General features: G+C 62.4%; 4 protein-coding genes and 1 long non-coding RNA gene across 6 annotated transcripts; 3 read left to right on the forward strand and 2 right to left on the reverse strand.

The window, feature by feature from the left end:
• Nucleotides 1-511: 511 nt before the first annotated feature.
• LOC103122620 (huntingtin-interacting protein 1-like) lies at nt 512-4,074 on the forward strand. The gene is made up of 5 exons (XM_060182416.1): nt 512-900; nt 2,888-2,963; nt 3,316-3,376; nt 3,590-3,706; nt 3,932-4,074. The coding sequence occupies exons 1-4, from the start codon at nt 613-615 to the stop codon at nt 3,681-3,683; spliced, it is 519 nt and encodes a 172-aa protein (XP_060038399.1). The 5' UTR covers nt 512-612; the 3' UTR covers nt 3,684-3,706; nt 3,932-4,074.
• A 2,368-nt stretch (nt 4,075-6,442) lies between these two features.
• On the forward strand, nt 6,443-8,925 carry LOC132535650 (UPF0746 protein DDB_G0281095-like). 2 transcript variants are annotated; one of them, XM_060182398.1, is made up of 6 exons: nt 6,443-6,734; nt 7,523-7,714; nt 7,778-8,027; nt 8,273-8,333; nt 8,565-8,663; nt 8,797-8,925. In XM_060182398.1, coding segments are annotated over exons 1-6 (822 nt in total). In that variant the 5' UTR covers nt 6,443-6,515; the 3' UTR covers nt 8,798-8,925. The 2 variants fall into 2 exon arrangements, with proteins under 2 accessions (XP_060038381.1, XP_060038380.1); XM_060182397.1 differs by having other exon boundaries at nt 7,523-8,027.
• LOC132535657 (uncharacterized) lies at nt 8,340-9,539 on the reverse strand. Its single transcript, XR_009547375.1, has 3 exons — nt 9,424-9,539; nt 8,797-8,998; nt 8,340-8,663 (listed from the first exon to the last, which is right to left on the reverse strand). It is a non-coding gene; the product is annotated as an uncharacterized LOC132535657 (long non-coding RNA).
• Nucleotides 9,540-15,709: 6,170 nt separating this feature from the next.
• On the forward strand, nt 15,710-20,264 carry MVB12A (multivesicular body subunit 12A). Its single transcript, XM_060182407.1, has 9 exons — nt 15,710-15,870; nt 15,981-16,079; nt 17,897-17,993; nt 18,357-18,483; nt 18,587-18,697; nt 18,780-18,886; nt 19,497-19,558; nt 19,702-19,758; nt 19,841-20,264. The coding sequence occupies exons 1-9, from the start codon at nt 15,781-15,783 to the stop codon at nt 19,901-19,903; spliced, it is 813 nt and encodes a 270-aa protein (XP_060038390.1). The 5' UTR covers nt 15,710-15,780; the 3' UTR covers nt 19,904-20,264.
• A 2,151-nt stretch (nt 20,265-22,415) lies between these two features.
• On the reverse strand, nt 22,416-27,761 carry TMEM221 (transmembrane protein 221). Its single transcript, XM_060182410.1, has 4 exons — nt 27,420-27,761; nt 26,295-26,380; nt 23,930-24,151; nt 22,416-23,352 (listed from the first exon to the last, which is right to left on the reverse strand). Exons 1-4 carry the CDS (start codon nt 27,740-27,742, stop codon nt 23,291-23,293), a joined length of 693 nt encoding a protein of 230 aa, XP_060038393.1. The 5' UTR covers nt 27,743-27,761; the 3' UTR covers nt 22,416-23,290.
• Nucleotides 27,762-27,877: the final 116 nt, after the last annotated feature.

The raw sequence follows: 27,877 nt of genomic DNA on the forward strand, positions 1-27,877 counted from the left end.
TTACCTGAAAGTTTGAATATTCCTATTCCTGACACCTACTCCTTGGGGCGGAGCTAACAGCCTTCTCTCTCTCTCTCTGTCTCTCTTTTTGGATAGAGACAGAGAAATTGAGAGGGGAGGGAGCGATACAGAGAGACAGAGAGACCCCTGCTCCACCACCAGTGGAAACCCCCCCCCCCCCCCCCCCCCCGTGTGCTGAGCCCTGAGCCCCACCTCTGAGTGGCCAGGAAGCCGAACTTCCTGCAGGAAACGTGGTTGAGATTATAGGGCCAGAAATCTGGGCTGACTTCTCGTGACTGTGGGAGCCCCCTCCACCCCCCTCCACCCCCGTCCTGCCCCCCAAACCCCACTCCAGCTCCCCGGGGCCAGCCTGGACAGTGTCAGGTTCTAGGGGCCAGGGCTCAACCCGCGCCCCAGGGGACATGGCTCGGCCTGCCCCTCCCCTGCACCGCCCCCTCCCCACCCCAGGAGCAAATGGGAGCAGTGTCCGGGAAATTGAAACCAAAAGTCCCAGCCCCAGGCCAGGGTCAGGGCTCATGGTAATGAGGGGCGGGCCGGGAAGGTGGCAGGCGCCCCTGTGGCCCGGACGTCCAGAGGCCGAGCAGAGCAGCCATGGGCGAGCACAAGTGGCTGGGGCCCGTGGAGGAGGCTGAGTGGCCGGGGGGCCCTAAGCGGGTCTGCACGCGGCCCCGGATGCTGGCGGCTGTGGCGGTGGCGGCGGTGCTCTTCTTGCTGGCGGTGGTGGTGATCGTCGTCCTGGCGGTCCAGGTCGGCAGGGGGCACCCGGGGGTCCAGGAGCAGTGCGGGAACAAGACGTGGCTGGTACAGCAGCATCTCACCAGGCTCCAGGACACGCTGGCGGACACCAAGGGGCTCCTGGCCGCCAGCAACAGGACTGCGGTGAGGGGGGCACCGCCCCGCGCCCCCTGGGTGCAGACTCCCGCACCCCTCCCCCGTCTGTTTACCTGGGAGGGGGCGGCCATTCAGATTCCCGGAGAGGCTAATCTGGGCAGGTGCTGGTGTGGGGAGATAGCTACTCCCTTGGGGGCGGCTCTCCCTGGGACACAGAGCCCCCTTGGTACTGCCTGGGGGATGAGGGGGCTAGGAACTCCGCATGGCACCAAAGTGGGGGGCCCAGAAACTCCCCCTGGGCTCTAGGGGGGGGCTAGAAACTCCCTCGAGCACTAGATGCGGAGCTTAGAAACTCGCCCGGGCACCACTTGGGAGACCTAGAAACTTCCCTGGTACCATCTTGGAGGGGGGCTGAGACATCTGTTGACTGTCCTCTTGGGGAGGGTGCAGAGACCCCCTTGGCACCATATTGGGGAGGAGGCCTCCTCTGGGGGTGACATGGGGACCGCCCCAGCCCCTGAGAATGTTACAAACGAGAAGTTCCGGTAGGAACACTGACCCTCAGTGGACCCTCAAGAGCCATCTGTTCGAGGAACGTGGAGAGAACAGTTGTTCTGACGTTGAGGGAAAGGAGGGTGTCCTCACAGCGCCCATAGCCTGCTTCCACCTGGGGCTGGGGCCTGGCTGCCTGAGTCCCCACAGGCTGGGAGATCTTCCCCCAGGCCCTGAGCCACCCAGCCAGACCCAATTATCCTATCTGCTGGATCTTCCCACAGGGGTTTGTCTGGTTAACTCTGCTTCCTCTCTCTCTCTCTCTCCCCCTCCCCCACTCTCTCTCTCTCTCTCTTTTGCCTCCAGGATTATTGTTGGGGCTCGGAGGAATCCATTGCTCCTGAAGGCTATTTTTTCCCTTTTGATGCCCTTTGTTACCTTTGTTGTGGTTATTAGTATCATTACTGATGTCGTTGTTGGATAGGACAGAGAGAAATGGAGAGAGGAGGGGAAAACAGAGAGAGAGAGACAGACAGACACCTGCAGACCTGCTTCACCGCCTGTGAAGCGACTCCCCTGCTGGTGGGGAGCCGGGGGCTCGAACCGGGATCCTTATGCCGGTCCTCGAGTTTCACGCCAGTTTCACGCCATGTGCGCTTAACCTGCTGCGTTATAGCCCGACCACCCCCCCCTTTTTTTTTTTTTACAAGAAGAGCACTACCAGGCTCTGGTTTATGGTGGTGTGGGAGACTGAACCTGTGACTTTGAAGCCTCGGGCAGGAGGGTCTCAGCATAACCATCATGCTACCCATCGCTCTGCATTCTCTCCCTTCAAATTGTATTTATTTATTTATTTACTTATTTATTTATTGGATAGAAACAGAAATTAAGGGGGGAGACAGACACCTGCTGCCCTGGTCCACTACCCGTGAAGCTTGGCCGGGGAATTGAACCTGGGTCCTTGTACACTGTAATGTGTGTTCCATACATATATAATTTGTTTATTAATGAGAGGGATACGAGGAGAGAGAGAAAGAACCAGACAGCACTCTGGTCCATGTGCTGCCCAGGGTTGAACTCAGGACCTCATGCTTGAGAGTCCGACACGGTATCCACTGCGCCACCTGCCGGACCGTTCTTATCTCGTTTTCTCTCTCTCTCTTTTTTTTTCTTCAAGAAGAACTTGTCCTTCCTTCCACTATTATCCTGGGGCGCTATGAAACTTCCACTTCCATCCTGGGGGTGGGGACGCTTGAAACTCCCACTGCACAGCTGACTGACTCATCCTTCTCCTGGGGGTCCCAGCCCAGAGCATCTGGGATGTTCTCTAGGGATTGGGATGTGGGGGAGGTGCCTAAGTGTCTGCTGTGGGGGGGGGGTCTGGAAACTCATTTCTGGGCTCACAATCCGAGGAGGTCCTGGGAGAGAGGGACTGGGGTGCAGGGGACACTGCACCTGAGCCCCCCAGACCCCGGGGACTGCGATTCTGGGCCCTGGGAAGGGGCTTGACGTCCGGCCTCTATTTCGCCTGTGTCTGCGGCAGGAGAGCCTGAAGGAAAGTCTGCAGAAGAAGGAGGAGGAGCTGGAGCAGGAGAAGGCCCGTGGCCAGGAGCGGGAGGGTGAGCAGCGGCAGGGGCTGCAGGGCTGGGGCTGCAGGGCTGGGGCGGGGCCGGGAGCTGCAGGGGAGGGGCAGGAGGCGGAGCTAGAGAGAGTGGGGCGGGGCTAGCGCTTGAGGGGCGGGATTAGAGCGAGAGGGGCGGGGCTAGCGCTTGAGGGGCGGGGTTAGAGCGAGAGGGGCGGGGCGGGCAGAGCGGGCTGACACCAGGAGGCCTCCTTTTGGGGTCTGGAGAGCAGGAATCGGGGGAGGGCCGGCGGGGGCGCCCTGCACCTCCAAGGCGGGGTTGGGGCGGGGCCAGTGCGGGTGGGCCCAGGTGATGTGTGGTCAGGTCGCCGTGTCCCCACACCTCCCAGGTGAGATGCAGAATCTGAGGCAGCAGCTTCAAGCCAGCCAGGAGGAGCTGCAGCAGCTACGGTTGGAGCCCCCCATGCATCCCCCCACCCTGTGACTCCCCCAGTCAACACCCTGCCTCCCTCAAATCCCGGGACCCCCTCCCCAGTCCGGCTGAGGGCGACCCCCTGAGTCCAGCCTTGCCCCTGTCCACTCCCTACCTGGAGCGCTGGAGGAGGTGGGGGTGGATTTCCTGGGGTGGGGCCCACCTGACCCCTGCCCCACTCTGTCCCCCAGAAACAAGTTGGCCTCCTCGGCAGGTGAGCGGGCCTCCTACTGCACCTGGCTGGTCTCGCTCGCAGGGATCCTGATGATTCTGACGGCCGCCTGACCTGGAGTCCCCAGTTGTCAGAGGTGAGGAGGGTTCTGGGTCAGGTGAGGGCAGGTTGGGGCGGGGCTTCGGACAGGTGTGTGGCGGAGGGGCGGGGCTGGGGCGGGGCTCCGGGAGGGTTTCTGGGGAGTGGCTCGCTGAGGGGCGGGGCTTAGGGCCATATAAGGAGGAGGGGGGAGGGGGGTCCTGCGGAAGGTGTGGGGCCTGTCACCCCGAGTCCCCTCATGTCTGCTGTGCTGTCCCCATAGGTCACACCTGGATTACACGGTTCTCTGTGTGGCTGGCTGGTCTGCGCAGCGTCTGGGGCACCGAATGGCCTGGGTGTGGGAGGTGGAGGGGGCACCTGCTATTTGCTGTCACGGTTGAATAAAATTTGAAATTTTTTAAAAGATTTTTTAAATATTTATGTATATATTTCCTTTTTGTTGCCCTTTTTGTTTCTATTGTTGTTGTAGTTATTATTGCTGTTGATGTCGTCGTTGTTGGCTAGGACAGAGAGACATGGAGAGAGGAGGGGAAGACAGAGAGGGGGAGAGACAGACAGACACCTGCAGACCTGCTTCACCGCCTGGGAAGCGACTCCCCTGCAGGAGGGGAGCCGGGGGCTCGAACCGGGATCCTTACGCCGGTCCTTGTGCTTGGCGCCATGTGCGCTTAACCCGCCCGACTCCCCCCAAATTTTTTTTAAAGATTCCCCCTGAGGGCCTCAGAATCCAGGAAATAAAGAGCCTTACGGGGACAAGTCCTCACCTGACTGCAGGTGTCATGTCTCCCTCCTCTGACCCCGCCCTCCTCCACAACCTCACCACCACCCAGGGGCTGGTGGGGGGGGAGGAGGGTAAAGGCTAGGTTACTGCCCCCCCTCCGACATATTTCTGCTGCTCTGGCCACGCCCCTCGGACCCAGGACCGCTGGAAGCTGCCTGCTTTGTCTAACTACTGGCGAAGGGAGGGGCTTGAGGGTGGCGCGGGGCGGGGCCGCATGGCTCCCTAGCGCTGGCCACGCCCACTGGGGCGGAGTCTCGGGGGCGGGGCCATGGGTAAGAAGAAGGGATGGACCTGGCAGGAATGGGGGCCTGGGGGGTGGCACCGAGGACTCCAGGGTGGTCCTAGCAAGGACTGTCCTCCGGGATCCTGATGAGGGCGTGGCCAGGACCCCGCGCCCCTCCTCCACAGGAGAAGACCAGGATTTGAACAAGAGGGTGTCAGAGTGCAGGGTGGGAGCGGTTGAGTCGGGAGACCCCACCCCCTATTCTCCCCTCCATGCCCTTCGCCCAGACCCTCTACCCCTCACCATCAGCAAGACCCCCAGCACAGCTCAGTGGGTGACCTGGGGGGCGGGGGCCCTGAAGGGGGCCGGGCAGCACCCCCCTAACCCCCATCTCCAGAAGCTGCAATGAGGCCTTGGAGGGGGGCTCCCAGAGGCTGCTCCTGGTGCTTCTGAGGAGGGGTTTCCCTCCCTGGTGCCCGTTTCTCACCCTCAGGGAGCCCTCCTGGTGTGCCTTTGCCATCAGTAAAACAGTCAGTCAGTCCGTCCATCTCAAACGGTGGAGGCAGCGCACTTGGTAGAGCACACATTACCAAGCGCAAGCCTCCGGGTTCAAGACTTGCAGCAGGGCTTTGCTGACACCTTGGGTCCCTCTGGACATGGGGTGGCCATCAGCAGTGACCCTGCGCTCTGCCCACTCCTCCAGCTCCCACACAGGGGTGCAGAACCCTTCCCCACGGGGCCTCTGGTGATGCACAGTTCATGGGATGCTGCTAGCCCCCTGCCCGCCCGCAGACCCCATTTCCAGGACACTGACACATGACTGGCTTTCAGAGGAGAGAGTGTGTGGGGGGGTGAGTCCCCACTGTCCAGCTCCACCATGCATGAGCTCCCTCTGTTCACACATGGTGCTCCCATGTGGTGCCAGGGCTCAGCCGCAGGGCTGCCCACCCGGTGAAACTGCTGCTCTGACCACTGAGACTCGCCCTGGCCCACACAGTGTGGATACAGATCACATGAGAGACATGGTAGCCCAAAGCAAGATGCCAAACACCATGGGACAGCCATGGGCCCACCTGTCCCAGGACACAAAAGACTGCGTGTCAGTGGGGTGGGGGGCATTCAGCTGAGTGTGGGGCCCTTGACAATCTGGGGTGCTGCTTAATAAGGGGCTCCTCACAGGGCCCAGTGCCTCCCCTGTGGCCAGGGCTCTGGGCTAAGGGGTGTTTGCTGGGAGGGGCTGACCCAGATCCTGGCCTTGGCCTGGGCTTCCTGGAATCTGGCAGGGGCGGGGGGTCAGGGCCCTGGAGGTCACTGAATGACCCCAGATTTTCCAGGGCCCCCGGGGCCCACGTCTTCACTCACATGCCAGCTTCCGGCCACAATATGGAGGCTCCTAGGCTGAAGGCCCGGCAGAGCCCAGAACCCTTGTGGGGGGTGTCTTGAAGGAGTGTTCCCAAGGCCTCCAGGGGTATGAGAGTCCCTGGACTTGGCTGTGGGTCCCAACAGGCCCTCCAATGTCGACCAGGCTCCTCCCAGCTTCAGTTTCCAATCTGGGGACCCACTTAAAGCCCCGGGATTTCCGAGGCCTCCAGGCATGGCTGCTGGGTCCTTGCCCTGTTCCTGTCAGGCACCTCCCAGCACCTCACCATGTGACTCACAGAAATGTTCTCAGTGCTTAGGTCATAGCCCCACCCCCCATGGGAAATGGAAACTGGAAACTGGAAGCTGGAAGCTGGAAGCTGGCTTCTGAGTCACTTGCCATGAGGGGGCGGGCCCAGAAGGTTCCAGAAGGGCAGATGCACAGCCTATTTAACCCACAGAGTTGGTGCCACAGTCGGAGAGATGGGACCACCCCGCTACTCTCCGCTGTGCAGGGAAGAGAAGGCACTGGGGATCATGGGCCACTGGAGTCTGACACCCCCTCTGGTGAAGTGGACGGTGGGGCTGGTGGGGCTCATCCTGCTTGTCTTCGTCCTTGTCTTCGGGATCAAGGCCTTCAGCCCCTGCCCTCAGGAGCAGTGTGTGGGCACCTCTCAGCCGGATGCCTGGAGCCCCACTCTGGTAAGGCCTGAACCCGGAGCCAGCCTGGCTGACGGTAGGGGCTGGGGGTGGAGGTCACAGAGGCCTTGAAGCTGTCCCTAGGCCCTGTCTTGGGCCTGCCCCCCATCCCAGGGTTGGGGGTGTTTAAATGCTCTTCCTACTGGGTGGGGGTGGGGATGGGGGTGGGGGCCTGGGCCTTCAGACTCCCCAAACCCTGAATCTGAGGGCTCAGAATCCTCCAAAAAGATTAAGGGGAGTCTCCATCCTTTGGGGTGCTGGTGAGGGACTTCAAACTCCCCTGGGATTATCTTGGGAGCAGAATCTCTCCTGGGGTGACATGGGGACTCCCCAGGCCTGGGAGAAGCTCCCTGCTCTTCCCTCCCCAGCCTCCATGAAACTGCCACTCTGTCCTCGGGTGGGGGGCCTTGAAACACCCACCATACAGTTGACTTATCCTGGGAGGCCACTGGGTCCGGAGCTTGGCTCAAACATACTCTCAGCTTTATCCCAGAAGTTCTGGAAAATTCTCCCACTGTTGGGTGTATGGGGGGGGGGTTAATCCTCCCCTGTTGGGGGAGGAAGGACTGAAAGTCTCATCCCAGGCTCTAACCACCTCGGACTATGAGGGAAAGAGTTGTTGGGAGATAGGAGGTGACGGTGCCGGGCTGTGGGGGTGGGGGAAGCAGGGGCTGGTCCTGAGCCGCTGACCAGGCTGTGGGCAGGGGACTCTACTCTGGGCTGCTGCTAAGACCCTAAGGGACAGGGCCCCAACTCGGACTCTTCCCCCATCTGCCCTCCTCCCCCAACAGGTTAAACTGAAGGAAACCTTGGAGAAGGAGGAGCAGAACCTCCAGAAGGAGAAGCAGCACCTGGAGGAGGAGACGCAGAACCTGCAGAAGGAGAAGCAGCAGCTGCAGGAGGAGAGGCAGAACCTGCAGAAGGAGAAGCAGCGGCAGGAGGAGGAGACGCAGAACCTGCAGAAGGAGAAGCAACAGCTGCAGGTGGAGAAGCAGAACCTCCAGAAGGAGAAGCAGCAGCTGCAGGTGGAGAAGCAGAACCTTCAGAAGGAGAAGCAGCAGCTGCAGGAGGAGAAGCAGAACCTGCAGAAGGAGAAGCAACGGCAGGAGGAAAAGCAGAACCTGCAGAAGGAGAAGCAGCAGCTGCAGGTGGAGAAGCAGAACCTGCAGAAGGAGAAGCAGCAGCTGCAGGTGGAGAAGCAGCAGCTGCAGGTGGAGAAGCAGAACCTGCAGAAGGAGAAGCAGCAGCTCCAGGAGCAGCTGCAGAGTCTGGGGAGGCGAGAGGAGGAGCACGAGAGTGAGTGAGGCGGAGCCGGGCTCCCTGTTAGGACGCATCCAGGGGCTCAGGGCACAGGTGCTGGGCGGGCGGACGGGCAGGTACGGCCCCAGGATTGGGGTCTGGGGAGAAGGACCAGGCTGGATCTCCAAGGGTGGGCAGGGGGCTGGTGGGTGGGGCGGGGGCGGGCTTGAGGCCAGAAGCAGGCCCGGGCGAGGGGCGTGGCCATCCGAGAGACACGCCTCCGCGCTGTCCCCGCCCCCCAGGAAGGGACGAGATCCTGACATCTCAACTGGGACAGTGTAACGAAGACCTGAACCAACTAAGGTGGGGACCCTCCTCCCTGCCCTGCGTGCCCCTCCCCACCTCTACCCCCACCCTGCCCTGTGCACCCCGCCCCCGTCACCCCAAGGCCTGGGTTGCCCTGTGCTCAGCTGGTTGGAGTCGGGGCCTTTACCTTGGGGGGGCACCAGAGGGAGTGGGGGCTCTGCCCGGTGGGGAGGGGGTCCTGGGGGCGCCGGCTGGACTCCTGAGGCCGCCACTGTTCTCTCTTGCCAGGCTGAAGGAGAGCTCAGAGGGCGACCATGGATTACCCGCCTGGGGGTGGGCCATCATAGTCCTGGGGGCCCTGGCCCTGCTGTTCCTGGTCTGCAAGTGCTGCAGCTGGTGCTGTGAGTGCTGAGTGTATGTGTCCACCCGCCCCGCTGCGAGAAGAACAGGGGCCCCCGGCCCTCTCCAGGAGCGGCTCCCAGAGGACACACAGCCGCCAGGAGAGGGGGCCAGACACAACAGCGCTGGGCTCTCAAGCCTGAGGCCCTGGGTTCAAGCCCCACCGTCGCTGTGCCTGTGGGACACTCTGTTTCTATTATTATTTTAAATGGATTTTATTTTTTTATTAAAATATTTTATGTAAAAAAGATTTTATGTGGGAGTTGGGCAGTAGTGCAGCGGGACCGGCGGAAGGATCCCGGTTCGAGCCCCAGGGTTCCCATCTGCAGGGGAGTCGCTTCCCAGGCGGTGAAGCAGGTCTGCAGGTGTCTGTCTTTCTCTCCCCCTCTCTGTCTTCCCCTCCTCTCTCTCCAGTTCTTTCTGTCCTGTCCAACAACATCAATAACCACAATAATAACTACAACAAAAAACAGCAAGGATAACAAAAGGGAAAATTAATAAATATAAGAAAAGTAAAAGAAAGATATGAGGAAACAACCAGACATCACTCTGGTTTATGTGCTGCAGGGGATCGAACTCCTGACCTCCTGCATGAGAGTCTAGTGCTTTATCCACTGCGCCACCTCCAGGACCACCCACCGTTCTGCTTCTTTTATTAATAAATAAAAGTTGGGGGGCGGGCAGTATCACAGCGGGTTAAGTGCACAGACTGGCATAAGGATCCCGGTTCAAGCCCCCGGCTCCCTACCTGCAGGGGGGTCGCTTCACAGGCGGTGAAATGGATCTGCAGGTGTCTGTCTTTCTCTCCCTCTCTCCGCCCCCTCCTCTCTCCGTTTCTCTCTGTCTTATCCAACAACAACAACAGCATTAACAATAACAACAATAAACAAGGGCAACAAAAGGGAAAAAATAGCCTCCAGGAGCAGTGAATTCGTGGTGCAGGCACTGAGCCCCAGTGATAACCCTGGAGACAAAAAATAATAATGATAAATAAATTAATTAAAGGTTGGAATAAAAATGGACTCAGAGGTGTGGGGGTAGATAGCATAATGGTTATGCCGACAGACTTTCCCGCTTGAGGCTCTAAAGTCGTCCCAGGTTGAATCCTCTGCAGCACCAGAAGCCAGAGCTGAGCAGGACTCTGGGAAAATGAAAGAAAAGAAAAGATCACTGAATAAGAATCAAGGACTGGAGGCCGGTGGAGACAACACAGTGGTGCTGCAAAGAGATGGTCCCGCCTGAAGCTCTCAGGTCCCGGGTTCAATCCCCAGCACCGCAGGCCGAGCAGAGCTCTGGTAGAATAAAGCACAGGGACCTGGTCCCTGCACACTGGCCCCCGACGGTTCCCCCATCCCTGCTGAATCCCTATAAATCGCCCCATCCCTGTCCACGCCCCAGCTGCCGTCAATCACCCCCATACTGCAATGAGGCGGGTGCACAGGTCTCTCTTTTAGTTTAGTTGTTTTTTTTTGGGGGGGAAGAGGGGGTTTTAGGAGAGAAAGGGGTCCTGGGGGCTGGAGTGCCAGGGCTGGGGGAGGAGCTGCTGGGGTCTTGAGATGGGGGATGGGGCACCCTTGGGGGGTCCCGCAGGCCTGGGGGCACAGGGCGGAGCTGTACTTAGTCCTGGTTTGTATGGGGGCGGGTTTGTGCTAGGCCCTTGCATTGGGGGGGCTCCAGCAGGGTGGGGTTTGCAGAGGGGAGGGCTCACGAGAGGCGGGGGCCTGTGAAGATGGGGGCCTGAGGGGGGCGGGGTCCCGGGAAGAGCGTCACTGGGGGGCGGGGCGTGAGAGGGGGGTCCCCAGACAGCCCCCCATAGACCCCTCCTCACCCCTGCAGGCGCACCCCGGGGCTGCCCGGCTGGAACCCCGCCCACAGCCCCCCCAGCACTGGGGGTGCAGAGAAGCGCTTTCCGGGAACTAAAACTGAAAGTGGGGGCCGGGTGGGGGGAGAGGAAGGTCCCAGCAGCTTCCGCAGCCCCCGGTGCAGCCCGGGCTGGAGACCCCGCACATGGCGAGCGACCCCTGGGACCGTCTGCTGGAGCCCCCAGAGGGGAGGCGGCAGGGCGGCCCCCAGAGCCCTAGGCTGTGGTGGCCTGACTCCTGCTCCTGCTGCTCTTGGCCATCGGCCTGTCCATGTCCACCTGCTTGTCCAGCAGGAGCGTCAGGACAGCCGGCAGACCACAGGGCCCTGCACACAGGGTGGGCCACCCTGGAGCCCCCCCCAGGGACCACCACTCAGCACCCCAGGGTGCCCCATCCCCGGCCCGGCATGTCAGCGCTGACATGGGTCTCTTGCCTGATCTGAGGACAAGCTGTGTCCCTCCCATGGCGTCCCGGAAACTCTGGGACCTCCGCCAAATCCCGACATGGGGGGCCTTGAAACTTCTACTGCTCAGTTGACTGATCAGGAAGTGTGTCCTGTCCCCCCCATGTTCTCGGTTTGGGTTGGAGGACACCTCTACGTTTTCTGGGACTCTACCCAGAAGGCCTGGAAAGTTTTCATAGGCATAGGGCATGGGGGGGGGGTGTTGTGTGAAACTTAATCACCTCAGTGGGGGCCCTGGAAACTCACATTTCTAAAATCCTGATCAGACCTTTGGGAAAGTCTTGGAGCAGGAAAGTGGGGCGGGGGTGGCATGGGAGGGGCTGGTTTTGACCCCAATATGGACAGTCCCTCAACCTCCACCCCTAGGTTAAGCTGAAAGAAAACCTGGAGGAAGAGAGGTGGCAGCTTCAGAGGGAAAGGGAGCAGCTGAGACACGTGGAGGGTGAGGGGGCGTGGTCGGCTGCTGGGAGGAGCTGGGGGCGGGGCCAGGCTGGTATGAGCGGGGCGGGGGCGGGGCCAGGCTGGGAGGAGCTGGGGGCGGGGCCAGGCTGGTATGAGCGGGGGGCGGGGGCGGGGCCAGGCTGGGAGGAGCTGGGGGCGGGACCAGGCTGGGAGGAGCCTGGGGCGGGGCCAGGCTGGGAGGAGCCGGGGGCGGGGCCAGGCTGGGAGGAGCTGGGGGCGGGGCCGGGCTGGGAGGAGCGGGGTGGGGGCGGGGCCAGGCTGGGAGGAGCCTGGGGCGGGGCCAGGCTGGGAGGAGCCGGGGGCGGGACCAGGCTGGGAGGAGCTGGGGGCGGGGCCAGGCTGGGAGGAGCCGGGGGCGGGACCAGGCTGGGAGGAGCCGGGGGCGGGGCCAGTCTGGTAGGAGCCGGGGGCGGGGACCAGGCTGGGAGGATCCGGGGGCGGGGCGCAAGGGCGGGGTCTGGGGAGCGGGACCAGGCAGGAATCTTTGGGGAGGACCTGGAGGGGTCCCCAGCTTTCTTTCTTCTTTTTTTTAATTAAAAAAATTTTAATATATATTTTTTCCCTTATGGTTGCCCTTGTTGTTGTAGTTATTATTGTTATTGTTATTGATGTCGTTGTTGTTGGCTAGGACAGAGAGACACGGAGAGAGGAGGGGAAGACAGAGGGGGAGAGAAAGACAGACACCTGCAGACCTGCTTCACCGCCTGGGAAGCGACTCCCCTGCAGGTGGGGAGCCGGGGGCTCGAACCGGGACCCTCATGACAGTGCACCACCGCCCGACTCCCGGTCCCCACCTTTCCAACCGAGGTCCAGGCGAGGAGGGGAGGGCGCAGTCAGTGGGAGAGACGCCCCCTGGCCTGCTCGCACTCCCCCCCCCGGGCCCCAGGAGAGATCCGGAGCCTGAGGCAGGACTTGGGAGAAGGCCAAGGTGACCTGGGCCAGCTAAGGTGGGGACCCTCCCTGCCTGTGCCCCCCACCCAGCTGATGACCCCCAGCACCCTGCTCCCCGCCCCCTACTCTCTAGAGCTGGAACCTGCTTTTCTCAGCGGCCCCTCCCAGTCCAGCTCAGGGGTCCAGCCTGGCCGAGGGACTCACCAAGGGGGGCGCTGCCCACTGCCCCGCACAGCCCCTCCCAGTCCCCCCTCTTGTGCGTCACTGCCCCCCGCAGGAGCAGAGCTCGGCGCTGAGAGGAGGGCGGGGGTCCCGGGACCCTGGCCTGGTGCGTCTCCAGAGGACTGAGAGGAGCCTGAGGGTCAGCCGGCCCCTGAGCCCCCGTCACGACTCCGCAGATGAAACTCTCAGCCCCGGTCAAGGTCCGCGCCTTGTCGTCTCATTTCACGTCACCTTCTGCAAGCTGTCTGCCCGCTCTGTGCTCGATCGAAGAGAAGGAATGAGAGGGAGCGGGAGATGGAGACAGGGAGAGAGACAGAGAGACCCCTGCAGCCCTGCCTCACCACTCGGGAGGCTTCCCCCTGCAGGTGGGGACCAGGGACTTGAACCCGGTCCTTGTGTGTGGTGACAAGAGCACTCAGCCGGGGCTGTCACTCTCAACCCTTCTATCTTAAAAACAAACAAAAAACGGAGTCGGGCGGTAGCGCAGCAGGTTAAGCACACATGGTGCAAAGCGCAAGGACCGGCTTAAAGATCCGGGTTCGAGCCCCCGGCTCCCCACCTGCAGGGGAGTCGCTTCCCAGGCGGTGAAGCAGGTCTGCAGGTGTCTGTCTTCCTCTACCCCCCTCTCTGTCTTCCCCTCCTCTCTCCATTTCTCTCTGTCCTATCCAACAACGACAACATCAATAACAACAACAACTACAATAAAAACAAGGGCAACAAAAGGGTATAAATAAATAAAAATCATATTAAAAAAGGACTTCACGGGGCTGGGTGGTGATGCTCCTGGTTGAGCGCATGTATTACAATGCACAAGGACCCAGGTTCGAGCCCCCGGTCCCCACCTGCAGGGGGAAAGCTTTGTGAGTGGTAAAGCTGGGCTGTCTGTCTGTCTCCTCTATCACCCCCTTTCTCTCTTGATTTCTGGCTGTCTCTATCCAATAAATAAAAAGAATTGAAGAAAAAAAAAAGCCGGGCTGGAGGGGCCCATGCAGTAAAAAAAAAAAAAAAAAAAAAAAAGGACTTCACCAGGAGTGGAACCCGACAGCAAAAATAGCAGAAGAAAGAAATGGAAAGGGCTGGGGGACAGCACAGGGGTTCTGCACACAGACTCTCCCGCCTGAGACCGCGAGGCCCCAGGTTCCATCCCCGGCACCACCAGCAGCCAGGGCTCAGCAGGGCTCTGGGAAATAATAATAATAATATTAATAATAAGAACAACAACAAAAATAATAATAATGGTTCTGCACACAGAGTCTCCCGCCTGAGACCGCGAGGCCCCAGGTTCCATCCCCGGCACCACCAGCAGCCCGGGCTCAGCAGGGCTCTGGGAAATAATAATAATAATATTAATAATAAGAACAACAAAAATAATAATAATAATGGTTCTGCCCACAGACTCTCCCGCCTGAGACCGCGGGGCCTCAGGTTCCATCCCCGGCACCACCAGCAGCCCGGGCTCAGCAGGGCTCTGGGAAATAATAATAATAATATTAATAATAAGAACAACAACAAAAAATAATAATAATGGTTCTGCACACAGACTCTCCCGCCTGAGACCGCGAGGCCCCAGGTTCCATCCCCGGCACCACCAGCAGCCCGGGCTCAGCAGGGCTCTGGGCTCATTCTCTCCCTTTCGATATCTTTCCCTCTGTATCTACTCTTTCTCATTAACACACATTTTTAAAAATAAAATAAAGCCGGTCTTGGTCAGATACCAGGACCCCAATAGTCGTTCTCCTTGGTGCAAAGCTTGGGGTCCCAGGCAGGGGAGGCCTCCCTGATGTCTATGAACTACCCCCTGAAAGAAAGAAAGAAAGAAAGAAAGAAAGAAAGAAAGAAAGAAAGAAAGAAAGAAAGAAAGGGAGGAAGGAAGGAGAGAAAGGAACCCGGGTCTGCTCCTGGAGCCCCGGAGGCTGAGGATGCAGGACCGCGAGAACCAACCGGGCCCAGGTCGGCCCCATGCTGCCACCCAGCGGCCGCAGGCGGGAAGGCGCAGGGCCGAGTGTGCCTCACCTTTGTTATTATTAAAAGAATAATAATAACAACAGGGGAGTCGGGCGGGGGCGCAGCGGGTTAAGCGCACGTGGCGCAAAGCGCAGGGATCAGCGTGAGGATCCCGGTTCGAGTCCCCGGCTCCCCACCTGCAGGGGAGTCGCTTCCCAGGCGGTGAAGCAGGTCTGCAGGTGTCTGTCTGTCTCTCCCCCTCTCTGTCTTCCCCTCCTCTCTCCATGTCTCTCCGTCCTGTCCAACAACAATGACGACATCAATCACAACAACAATAATAACTGCAACAACAATGAAAATCAAGGGCAACAAAAAGGGAAAATAAATATTAAAAAAATTAAGAAAAAAACTTAAAAAAATGTTTAAATAAAAATAAATAAACAAAAGTGTAAAGATCCTAATATACATATATTTCCTGATATTAGAGAAATGAAGATGAGAGGAGGCGGCACAGCGGCTCTGCAAACAGACGCTCCCGCCTGAGGCTCCGAGGTCCCAGGTTCAAGTCCCCAGCACCGCCGTCAGCCAGAGCTCAGCAGGTAAAAATAAAACAAGTGAAATACATATGCAATGAAAAAGAAAGCAAGAGACATGCACATTGTGGCAGTGCTCTAATTTTCCTCTTCCATCTGCGGGTTAGCTGCTAAATAATCTTATTGTTTCTGAAAAATTAAAATCAATAAATTAATTGTGATAAGAACCCCCCCCCCCAGGTTCCTGACGGTCCATATTTGTCGTTCTTTTACTCTATAGTTGCACAACCCACGAGCAGCTCCTTAGGGGACGAATTCCGGGAACTAGAATTTCTGCGTATTTTGCTCTTTTCCCCACCAAAAATGTTGCGGCGGTCGACGGTGCGCATGCGTCCTGAGGAGCGGCTCACCCGCTGGGAATTCTGGGCAACGTAGTTCGGCCGGATGTAGCGGGGCGCCACACTTCCGGCGATGTTCCTGGGCGTGGTCAGGGAACCGAGGCAGCTTTTCCGCAAACGACGTTCCGTGGCGCACCTGGATGACGTACGAGGGCGTGTCTACGGAACTCCCCATACGATTGGTCTGTGGTTTTGCGGGCATGCGCCCTCGTGGCTTCCGGGCGCCACCTGCCCTCGCACTGCCCCTTGGGAGTTGTAGTTCCGAGTTGTAGTCCGTCCTCCCTGTCTGAATTCGGGTCGCTGCCCCACCGTCTAGTCTGTCTGTCCGGGATGGAACCCGGGTCCGGGGGCGACACGCTGCCCCTGGCCGCTCTGGCCTGGGCGTCGGCGTCAGGACCCCCACCGCGGGGCTTCAGCGCTGTGAGTGCCGTCGGGGTGGCGGGCTGGGAGGGACTGGGGTGCAGGGTGGGTGGCGACCCCGCTGACCCCGCTGACCTTTGACCCACCCCCCACCCCCCCACAACCCCCAGATCACCTGCACCGCGGAGGGCGCGCCCGCCGGCTTCGGCAAGAGCTTCGCGCAGAAAGCCGGCTACTTCCTGTGCACCTGCCCGCTGGGCAGCCTGGAGGTGGGGCGCCCGGGCTCCCGAGCCTGCCCCGGGGCGATAATGGGGGCCAGGGTCTCCCAGATTCTGGGGGTCATGGTCTCCCGGGGTCCCCCACCTGCCCCGGGGCGATAATGGGGGCCAGGGTCTCCCAGATTCTGGGGTCATGGTCTCCCGGGGTCCCCCACCTGCCCCGGGGCGATAATGGGGGCCAGGGTCTCCCAGATTCTGGGGTCATGGTCTCCCGGGGTCCCCCACCTGCCCCGGGGCGATAATGGGGGCCAGGGTCTCCCAGATTCTGGGGTCATGGTCTCCCGGGGTCCCCCACCTGCCCCGGGGCGATAATGGGGGCCAGGGTCTCCCAGATTCTGGGGTCATGGTCTCCCGGGGTCCCCCACCTGCCCCGGGGCGATAATGGGGGCCAGGGTCTCCCAGATTCTGGGGTCATGGTCTCCCGGGGTCCCCCACCTGCCCCGGGGCGATAATGGGGGCCAGGGTCTCCCAGATTCTGGGGTCATGGTCTCCCGGGGTCCCCCACCTGCCCCGGGGCGATAATGGGGGCCAGGGTCTCCCAGATTCTGGGGTCATGGTCTCCCGGGGTCCCCCACCTGCCCCGGGGTGATAATGGGGGCCAGGGTCTCCCAGATTCTGGGGTCATGGCCTCCCGGGGTCCCCCACCTGCCCCGGGGCGATAATGGGGGCCAGGGTCTCCCAGATTCTGGGGTCATGGTCTCCCGGGGTCCCCCACCTGCCCCGGGGCGATAATGGGGGCCAGGGTCTCCCAGATTCTGGGGGTCATGGTCTCCCGGGGTCCCCCACCTGCCCCGGGGCGATAATGGGGGCCAGGGTCTCCCAGATTCTGGGGTCATGGTCTCCCGGGGTCCCCCACCTGCCCCGGGGCGATAATGGGGGCCAGGGTCTCCCAGATTCTGGGGTCATGGTCTCCCGGGGTCCCCCACCTGCCCCGGGGTGATAATGGGGGCCAGGGTCTCCCAGATTCTGGGGTCATGGCCTCCCGGGGTCCCCCACCTGCCCCGGGGCGATAATGGGGGCCAGGGTCTCCCAGATTCTGGGGTCATGGTCTCCCGGGGTCCCCCACCTGCCCCGGGGTGATAATGGGGGCCAGGGTCTCCCAGATTCTGGGGTCATGGCCTCCCGGGGTCCCCCACCTGCCCCGGGGCGATAATGGGGGCCAGGGTCTCCCAGATTCTGGGGTCATGGTCTCCCGGGGTCCCCCACCTGCCCCGGGGCGATAATGGGGGCCAGGGTCTCCCAGATTCTGGGGGTCATGGTCTCCCGGGGTCCCCCACCTGCCCCGGGGCGATAATGGGGGCCAGGGTCTCCCAGATTCTGGGGGTCATGGTCTCCCGGGGTCCCCCACCTGCCCCGGGGCGATAATGGGGGCCAGGGTCTCCCAGATTCTGGGGGTCATGGTCTCCCGGGGTCCCCCACCTGCCCCGGGGCGATAATGGGGGCCAGGGTCTCCCAGATTCTGGGGGTCATGGTCTCCCGGGGTCCCCCACCTGCCCCGGGGCGATAATGGGGGCCAGGGTCTCCCAGATTCTGGGGTCATGGCCTCCCGGGGTCCCCCACCTGCCCCGGGGCGATAATGGGGGCCAGGGTCTCCCAGATTCTGGGGGTCATGGTCTCCCGGGGTCCCCCACCTGCCCCGGGGTGATAATGGGGGTCAGGGTCTCCCAGATTCTGGGGGGCGGGTGTCTGAGCTCTGGGCGGCCGGGGACCCCGACATAGCAGGGACCCCGTGGAGGTGGCAGGTCCCCACCGGCCCCCCCGGACACAGCTCCGAGCTGGGGTGCCCCTGCCATCCCTCTGCCCCCCAGAACCCGCTGGACAACGTGGTGGCGGAGATGCAGATCCTGGTGGACCGGAGCCCCCTCCCGCCCGGCTTCTCCCCCGTGTGCGACCCCCTGGACGCCAGTGAGCCCAGGAACCCGGGGGGGGGGGGGACGGGGGCACCCCAGGCCCATGGAGGACTCGGAGCTGGCCGCGTCCTGGCGTCCTGGCGTCTGGTCCTGGACGAGCCCTGTCTGTTCGTCGCCACCCCTCCTCTTGGGACTCCCACCCAGCACTCCACTTCATGCCCCCCAAGTCTGTCCGCAGCCCCCCAGAACAGCCCGGGCCACCGGCTGATCTGCAGTCCCCTCCCGTACCTAGACCTCTGGTAATAGGACCACCGCCCCAGTGTCTCCCTTCAAACGGCCCCCATGGAAGCTGCCTCTGGGGGCCCCTTTGCCCCCATGGTTCTCACTGCTTCTCGCCCCTGTCCCCCCCCAAACCCAGAGGCCTCCGTGTCCAAGAAGAAACGCATGTGTGTGAAGCTGGTGCCCCTGGGGGCGGCTGACACGGCCGTGTTTGACGTGCGGATCTCGGGCAAGACCAAGACAGTGCCAGGATTCCTGCGGGTCGGGTGAGGGGCAGGCCTCAGTTTCCCCGGGACAGCTGGGGTGGGGGGTAGGCTCCCGCCCGGGTCGGGCCCCCAGCCAGCCCCCACTGCCCCCCCCCCCCCGCAGGGACATGGGCGGCTTCGCCATCTGGTGCCGGAAGAGCAAAGCCCCCCGGCCGGTGCCCAAGCCCCGGGGGCTCGCCCGAGACCTGCAGGGTCTGTGCCTGGACGCCCCCAGGTGAGCCGGGCCCGGGGGCTGTGGGGCAGGGGGTCGGGGTCCGGGAAGGGGGGTGGTCTGACCCAGCCGTGCCCCCCCCCAGTAAGGCGCGGCCCCCCGAGAGGACGCTGTCCCGCCTGGGCTCCCGGGCGTCCACCCTGCGCAGAGAGGACTCCATCTACGAGGCCTCCAGCCTCTATGGCATCTCTGGTGAGCATGGGGAAACTGAGGCAGGGGCCGGGGCGGGGGTCTCCAGAGCCCCCCAGTGACTCTCACAGCTCCTACAAGTCCCCAGAAAAATCAGAGCCTGAGGTTTTTTTTTTTATTTGTTTGTTTCTGTTTGTTTTTGGTCCTGTGGCTTCCTCGTGGTGCTGGGGCTCGAACCCAGGGCCTGCTCTAACCACTGGGCGGGTTCCTGGCCCGTCAGCCTGTCACAACATGGCCTGTCCTGCCGGGGCCCCTGGGGGAGGGTGGTGGCTGTCCCCAGCCATGGGCCTGCTCTGACCACTGGGCCGCCTCCTGGCCCGTCAGCCTGTCACAACACGGCCTGTCCTGCCGGGGCCCCTCAGGGAGGGAGGGGGTGCAGGCTGCCCCCAAGCCGGCTGTCCCCAGCCCTGCTCCCTGTGCCTCAGCCATGGGCCTGCTCTGACCACTGGGCCGCCTCCTGGCCCGTCAGCCTGTCACAACACGGTCTGTCCTGCCGGGGCCCCTGGGGGAGGGTGGTGGCTGTCCCCAGCCATGGGCCTGCTCTAACCACTGGGCCGCCTCCTGGCCCGTCAGTCTGTCACAACACGGCCTGTCCCTGCCCCCTGTTCCCCAGCCATGGACGGCGTTCCCTTCACGCTGCACCCCAGATTCGAGGGCAAGAGCTGTGGCTCCCTGGTAAGTCGGGGTCCCCCAGCAGCGTGAGGGGCCGGGACACATCCGCCCAGCACGGGGTGTCCGGAGGGGCAGCTGGCGGCTGGAGGGGGGGGGACCCCTCGGGGTGAAGGCCGGGGCCTCCCTGACTGGCCTCCCACCCCCAGGCTTTCTCCGCCTTTGCCCAGCTGACCATCAAGTCCTTGGCCGACATTGAGGAAGAGGTGGGTCCCCCGCAGGTGTCCGGGGCAGGCGGCGGGTCTCTGGGGTCCCCCCTCTTCACCTCTCACTCCCCCCCCACTCCAGTACAACTATGGCTTCGTGGTGGAGAAGACAGCGGCCGCCCGCCTGCCCCCCAGCATCTCCTAGCCGCCACCTGCTGGCCCAACACCCCCACCCTGCAGGCGTTTCAGGGGACCCCAAAGACCAGCAAAGGCTTCGGGTTCCTTGGCCACCTGGAGTACAGCCTGGAGGAGGCGGCTTGCGGCTGCTGGGACTGGGGCCCCCTAGACCTTTCGGGGCAGCATGGGGGACCCCCTGGAGTCCTCAAACCAGTGCCTTCCTTATGATCAATCACTGATCACCGATCGACCCCGGCAAAGTCACGGCCCCTGGAACTTCTGGGCCCCACAGTCCCTGTCGGGAGGCCTGGGCCAGAGGGGACACTGAGGGTCAGCGGGGCAGCCTTTGCCACCCTCCTCGCACACCTCAATAAAGACCACGGAAGCCAGGTGTCTAGGCTCTCTGGGGAGGGGCGTCCCCAGAGGAAGCCCCGGCTCCGGCGGTGCTGGACAGAGAGGGAAACTGAGGCAGGGCCCGTGGGGGAGCCTGGTGCCTTGCCCCAGGGACACTGTCCCCTTGCTCCGTCGGTGCGGCCCACCCACAGCCCCGGCCCTTTGCGGCCCTGGGTCAGCCGACACACCAGCCAGGCGGCCCTGAGGCTGTGTTTCTGTCCAGCGGCAGAGAGAAATGGAGAGAGGAGGGGAAGACAGAAGGGGAGAGAAAGACAGACACCTGCAGACCTGCTTCAACACCCGTGAAGCGACTCCCCTGCAGGTGGGGAGCCGGGGGCTCGAACCGGGATCCTTAGACCGGTCCTTGCGCTTTGCGCCACCTGCACTTAACCCACTGCGCTACCGCCTGACTCCCCTTTTGATTTATTTATTTATTCCCTTTTGTTGCCCTTGTTTTATTGTTGTAGTTACTGTTGCTGTTGTTATTGCTGTTGTTGTTGTTAGGACAGAGAGAAATGGAGAGAGGAGGGGAAGACAGAGAGGGGAGAGAAAGACAGACACCTGCAGACCTGTTTCATTGCTTGTGAAGCGCCCCCTCTGCAGGTGGGGAGCCGGGGGCTCGAACCGGGATCCTTCCGCCGGTCCTTGCACTTTGTGCCACGTGCCCTTAACCTGCTGCGCTACCACCCACTCCCCCCTTTTTGAAATTTAATTATTTATTTAAGAAAGGAGACATTAACAAAACCGCAGGATAGGAGGGGTACAACTCCACACAATTCCCACCCCCCAGCCCCATATCCCCTCGCTCCCCTGACAGCTTTCCCATTCTCTATCCCTCTGGGAGTGTGGACCCAGGGGCGCTGTGGGGCACAGAAGGTGGAAGGTTTCCCTTTTTTTTTTTAAAAAGATTTTTTAAATTCTTTACTATTGGATAATGTAACAGTATAATGTAATCGGATAGCATATGATGGCTATATGTTATTGAATAACAATAATATTACTGGACAGAGAAATTGAGAGGAGGAGGGGGAGACAGAGAGGGAGAGAGGCAGAGAGACCCCTGCAGCCCTGCCTCACCCCTCACAAAGCTTCCCCCTGCAGGTGGGGACTGGGGGCTCGAACCCAGGTCCTTGTGTACTGTGATGTGTGTGTTCAACTAGGTGCTCCACTGCCCAGCGTCTGGGAATACTTTTATTGTTGTTGCTGTTGTTTGTGAAAGAGAAGGCTCCCTCTGTTACACCGTCATGATAGAACCCGGAGCCTCACGCCCCCCGAGAGCCCAGTCCTTTTTTCAGTGCATTTCCTGCTGGCCCAGTTCTTCACCCTTTATCAGTTTCAGGCAGAGGAACAGGAAGGAGCAGAGGCACTGCAGCCTGGGAACTTCCCCCGGCACTGTGGCCCACTACCATGTGGTGCCAGGCCTCGGACCCCGGCTTTCTGTGTGGCGAGGCAGGTGCCCGGGCCTTGCTCGTGAAGGGAATAAACAAGTTGATCTTGGGGGCGGTTGTGAGAGGGCTCACCAGGAGGAGTACACACTTTGCCAGGCGGGAGGCCCCGGGTTCAAGACCCTGGCACCACACGGGAGCACCATGGATGGTGCAGGGAAGTTCTGAGGATGGTGGGGCAGGGCGTGGGGCCTCTCTGCCTCCGTCTGAAACCGCACCCCTGGGTGTTGCGGGGGGGACGGGCCTTGTCTTGGCTTCTGGGAGAGGCAGTGCAGACACCCCGCCGGCGCCTCCAGGAACCTGATCCCGGCCCAGGAATGAAAGGGGCGCCTGTCCTCCAGCCTGTGACCCGCGCTGCCTGGGCTGAACCCCAACCTGAGTCACCCCGCTCCTCAGACCCCCCCCAGCTGTGCGCATGGAGCCTGCGGCTCAAGTTCTCACAGTGCTGTGAGGGCTGGACCTGGGTTTGAGCGAGACGCTGCTTTGCCCCGTGTTCACGCTCTCAGGACGGGCCGTGGGACTCAGGCCCGAGGGGTGGTGGCGCACACGTCATAGTGGCAAGGACCTGGGTTCAAGCCCCCGGCTCCCACCTGCAGGGGGGACGTTTCGCCAGTGGTGAAGCCGGGCTGCAGGGGTCTCTCTGTCTCTCTTCTTCTCTATCTCCCCCTCTCTCAGTTTCTCTCCGTCTCCACCCAATAAATAAAGATGTGGTTCCAGGTTCTTCTCCCCCATAAACAGCAGGGTCCCTGGTGGGGGGGAGACATGGACACTTTGGGGGAGTCTGGGCCCCCGCGCCTGCGGGACCCACTGCTCCCAATCAGCTGTTCCTCCTCTTCATTTTCAGAGACAGAGGGAAGGAGAGACACCAGCTGCAGGCTGTGGGGCCCTGTGGGGCCCTGTGGGGCCAGGGGCTCGAACCTGGGTCCTCACACAGGATGAAAGCTTGCCTGTGCTGGGAGCTCTGGCTTTCCCACACCCTGGGAGGGAGTCCACGGAGTCACTGACCAAGTGGGACTGAGCTCTGAGGTTCTCAAAGGCCCCAGCTTGTTGGAGGTGCGGCTGGGGTCTCTGGAGAAGCCCCAGGGCCCCCCAGTTGCCTGTGCCAAGCACATCAGTCCCAGGAGCATCCCCCAGACTCACCACCAACTTTCTCTTCCCACTGTCGCCCGGCACCCAGGTGGAGACGCTCTGAGGCCCTGCTGTGTGTGGGTGCTGGGTAGGGAGATTTTTCAAGGGTGCTCGGCCAGCCAGGCCTCTCCCAGAATCAGGGAGGAGGTGATGGCTGGTGCCCTGGCAGTCACTTTGTGCCGTGAGGCAAGTTGAAGACAAGGTGTGGAGGCCGTGGCCCGAGAAACCCACTGTGGCCCAGGACACTGTAACTGATCTCACAGGAGGGGTGTCCCACAAGGAAAGTGAGGCGGAGAATAAGCTCAGTGGCCCAGGCCCAGCCAGGAGCAGGGCTTCAGCCTGTGTTTGGACCCAGCGCCACTGGGAGCCCAGGAGGGTCGCAGAGTCCAGCTGTCAACAGCGTGACGGGAGGGGCTCCAGGACCTGGGTGCGAGTCCCAGCTCAGATGCTCAGAACTGGTCATGGGCCCTGTGGTGGGTGGCAGCCCCTCTTTGGGATTCTGTTTCCTCATCTGGAAAACAGACAAAGAGGTTTAGAGACCCACGGCCCAAGCCTGCCCCTCGCTTCCTGACTGCAAGGGGTGAAGCCTCTTCCTTTCTGCATCCTTCCCTCTCACAGCCTCCAGTCCTCTGCTCTGCCCTGAGGTCTAAGCAGGGTCCCAAAGCCATGGCAGGAGACATCGACAGGGGTCCTCATCAGCCCCAGCCTGTGCCTTCCCCTCCGAGTGAGGAGGTGATGGCTGGTGCACTGACACTCCCTGAGGCAAACTGAATATAGAATGCAGCTGGGCTGTGAACTGAGAAATTAAACTATGTAGGTGTCTAGGGCCCCTCTAACCCTCCTGCCACCCCACCCCGACATCAGCTCTGTGTCAGGGACCCTGGCTCACACCAGCGTGAAATGCGTTCCTGAGCCCCCAACCTGGTGACCACTCGCCAGGGCCCCCACCCACCCACTGTCAGTGTTTGGTGCAAGCAGGGTGCTGGCAGGCTGCTCTCCTGGCCTCCCCCTGGGGCTGAGGGGGCCCTGGCAGTGGCCTGGGGTTCGAGGGGGACCCCCAGGATCCAGACAGGCAGGGCATGGGGTACCGGGTGGGCTCCGCGGCTTGGAGACGTCAGCCAGAGGGACAGGGTCATCTTCAGGTCGCGGCGGTGGGGGCAGCTCGCGGAGGCCGGGGCGCAGGGCTCGGGCAGCTCGGAGGAGGGTGAAGCTGAGAACCGCCAGCAGCCCCAGCGCGCCCGCGATCAGCACGGCTGCCACCGCCGCCCCAGCCTCCAGCTCAAACAGGAGCAGTGCGTAGATGGACAGTGCTGGGGAGGGAGGGATCAGTCACCCAGAATCAGGTCCCCAGACGCCACCCCCAGGAAGCCAGCTCTAACCCGAGGACTCCCTCTGGCCCTTCATCTCCCTCTAGAGAGAGAGACAGAGAGAGGAGAGACCCCACAGCCCTGCCCACCCTCCATGGGGCTCCCTGGGTGCTGTGCCTGGTGATGAGAGAGGAGAGACCCCACAGCCCTGCCCACCCTCCATGGCTCCCTGGGTGCTGTGCAGGGTGATGAGAGAGGAGAGACCCCACAGCCCTGCCCACCCTCCATGGGCTCCCTGGGTGCTGTGCCTGGTGCTGAGAGAGGAGAGACCCCACAGCCCTGCCCACCCTCCATGGGCTCCCTGGGTGCTGTGCCTGGTGCTGAGAGAGGAGAGACCCCACAGCCCTGCCCACCCTCCATGGGCTCCCTGGGTGCTGACCATGGTGCTGAGAGAGGAGAGACCCCACAGCCCTGCCCACCCTCCATGGGCTCCCTGGGTGCTGTGCAGGGTGCTGAGAGAGGAGAGACCCCACAGCCCTGCCCACCCTCCATGGGCTCCCTGGGTGCTGTGCAGGGTGCTGAGAGAGGAGAGACCCCACAGCCCTGCCCACCCTCCATGGGCTCCCTGGGTGCTGTGCCTGGTGCTGAGAGAGGAGAGACCCCACAGCCCTGCCCACCCTCCATGGGCTCCCTGGGTGCTGTGCCTGGTGCTGAGAGAGGAGAGACCCCACAGCCCTGCCCACCCTCCATGGGCTCCCTGGGTGCTGTGCAGGGTGCTGAGAGAGGAGAGACCCCACAGTCCTGCCCACCCTCCATGGGCTCCCTGGGTGCTGTGCCTGGTGCTGAGAGAGGAGAGACCCCACAGCCCTGCCCCCCTCCATGGAGTTTCCCTGGTGATTTGTGGTGTTCCCATGTGGTGCTAGGGTCCAACTTGGGGTTTCCCAGGCAGCCCGCCCCCTGCCCCAGTTTTTTCCTCTGTGTGTTTTGGTGCCAGCAGGCTTATCTTGGGGTCTTCCTGTGACCCCTTCTCTCTGGCAGCCTCCCCAGAGTGGGGAACTAAGGACAAAAGCGAGTGTCACTGGCCCGGCTGACCCCTTGTTTTTGTTTCCTGCAAAACAGGTTTGCGGAGGGTGGGCTGGGCTGCCGTGAGCCGGCCACCAGGCCCTTGTGCCCGGTGCCAAGTAGGTGCCAGGAAGGGCCCAGGGCCGGGGGGGAGGCACCTCAGGCCCATGACGGGAGTCTGTTTATTTAGAGAGGCAGAGACTCAGAGGAGAGGGAAGCAGAGAAAGACGGCCAGGGCTGGTTGGCGCACTTGGTTGAGTGCTCACAGTGCAGTGCCCAAGGACCCGGTTTGAGCCCCTGGTCCCCACCTTCAGAGGAAAGCTTTGCGAGTGGTGGAGCAGGGCTGCAGGTGTCTCTCTGTCTCTCTCCCTCTCTGCTTCCCTCCCTCTCAATTTCTAGCGGTCTCTACCCAATAACTAAATAGATAATAATAATAAAAAACTTATAGGGAGTCGGGCGGTGGCGCAGCGGGTTAAGCGCAGGTGGCGCAAAGCGCAAGGACCAACGTTAAGGATCCCGGTTCGAGCCCCCGGCTCCCCACCTGCAGGGGAGTCACTTCACAGGCGGTGAAGCAGGTCTGCAGGTGTCTGTCTTTCTCTCCCCCTCTCTGTCTTCCCCTCCTCTCTCCATGTCTCTCTGTCCTAGCCTACAACGACGACATCAGTAACAACAACAATAAAACAAGGGCAACAAAAGAGAATAAATAAATAAATATTTAAAATAAAAAATTATAGTGAGAGTCCAGCTCTGCTCCACCTTCCCTGGATCTTCTCCCAGTGCCTTCCATGGGCCTCTTATGTGGTGCTGGGGCTCGAACCCAGGGCCCCACACACAGCGAGGCCCGTGCTCTGCCCACTCTGCTCTCCTGGCCCTTTTCAACACAGATTGGAAATAATCCGGAGCCTCTTTGAAGAAGATTGATGGGGGCCAGGGAGTGGGCACAGTGGATAAAATGGGGGCCTCTCAGGTGTGGGGTCCTGGGTTCGAGTCCCAGCATCACAGGTGATGGGCTCTTATTCGGGGGTCATCAGCCTGGATACCCCAACCCCACGCCCTGTACCCCGGCTCCGTCCCCAGGGCGCACCTGCTAGGTAGACAGAGGCTCCGCAGCAGAAGAGGCCGAGGGCCCCATGCCTGAGGACCCGGCAGTCAGACAGGAACCAGTCAGACCTGGGGGACAGGGGCTCAGGGGTCGCATAAGAGGCAGCACGGGGGCCCTGGGCTGCGGGAGGAGCCACCCACACCACAGACACCCCAACCACCCAGCCCCCAGGGTTCCCTAACTGCTGGGCCTGGCCCCCCAGACCCAGTTCTCCAACCCCCAGCCCCCAGGGCGCCCTAACTGCTGGGCCTGGCCCCTCAGCCCCCGTCTCCAGCCCCCCAGCCCCCAGACACCAGGGCGCCCTACCTGCTGCGCGGCCCCCCAGACCTGGATCTCCAGCCCCCAGCCCCAGCCCCCAACCGTGCCCTGCCTGCCGGGCCCGCCCCCCCAGACCCAGGTCTCCAGCCCCCCAGCCCCAGCCCCCAGCTCCCAGGGCGCCCTACTTGCTGGGCCCAGGCCCCCCAGCCCCCGGTCTCCAGCCACACAGCCCCAGCCCCCAGCCCCAGCCCCCAGGGCGCCCTACCTGCCAGGCTCAGGCCCCCAGACCCCGGTCTCCAGCCCCCCCAGCACCAGCCCCAGCCCCAGTCCCCAGGGCACCCTACCTGCCAGGCCTGGGCCCCCAGACCCCGGTCTCCATCCCCCCCAGCACCAGCTCCAGCCCCAGTCCCCAGGGCGCCCTACCTGCCAGGCCCAGCCCCCCAGCCCCCGGTCTCCAGCCCCCAGCCCCAGTCCCCATGGTGCCCTACCTGCCGGGCCCACCCCCCCAGACCCTGGTCTCCACCCCCCCAGCCCCAGCCCCCAGGGCGCCCTACCTGCCGACCAGGCCCCCCAGACCCCAGCCCCCAGCCCCAGCCCCCAGGGCGCCCTACCTGCCGGACCCGGCCCCCCACACTCCGGTCTCCAGCCCCCAGCCCCAGCCCCCAGGGCGCCCTACCTGCCGGACCCAGCCCCCCAGACCCCGGTCTCCAGCCCCCAGCCCCCAGCCCCAGCCCCAGCCCCAGCCCCCAGGGCGCCCTACCTGCCGGACCAGCCCCCCAGACCCCGGTCTCCAGCCCCCAGCCCCAGCCCCCAGCCCCAGCCCCAGCCCCAGCCCCCAGGGCGCCCTACCTGCCCGGCCCGGCCCCCCGCGCCAGCTCTGCGGCCAGGTGTGCGCTCAGGGCGGCGAGCAGCAGGCAGGCGAGGCCGAGCCCCAGGGCGAGCGCAGCCAGCGAGGCGGCCAGCGGCAGCAGCGCCCCGGCCGAGTCCTCGGGCAGCCCGGGCCCGGCGCCCAGCTCGGGGTCCAGCCCGGGGGTCCTGCGCCGCCCCCGCAGCTCGAGGCGCCCGGCCTGCAGCTGGAACAGCAGCTGCGCGCCCAGCAGGGCCAGCACGGAGGCCGGCAGTCCCAGGGGCAGCAGCGAGGCCAGCGCCCGGCCGCCGTAGGAGCGCGCCATGGGACGCGGGGAGCCCGGGGTGCGGCGATCTCGGGGTGCGGGACCCGGGGGCAGGGGCGGGGACCGGGCAGTAAGGGGTGGGGGCCGGGACCTGGGGGTGTGGAGACCCTGGGGTGCGGGGACTCTGGGGAGATC

Source organism: Erinaceus europaeus, chromosome 23 (assembly GCF_950295315.1).
Source record: "Erinaceus europaeus chromosome 23, mEriEur2.1, whole genome shotgun sequence".
NCBI lineage: Eukaryota > Metazoa > Chordata > Mammalia > Eulipotyphla > Erinaceidae > Erinaceus > Erinaceus europaeus.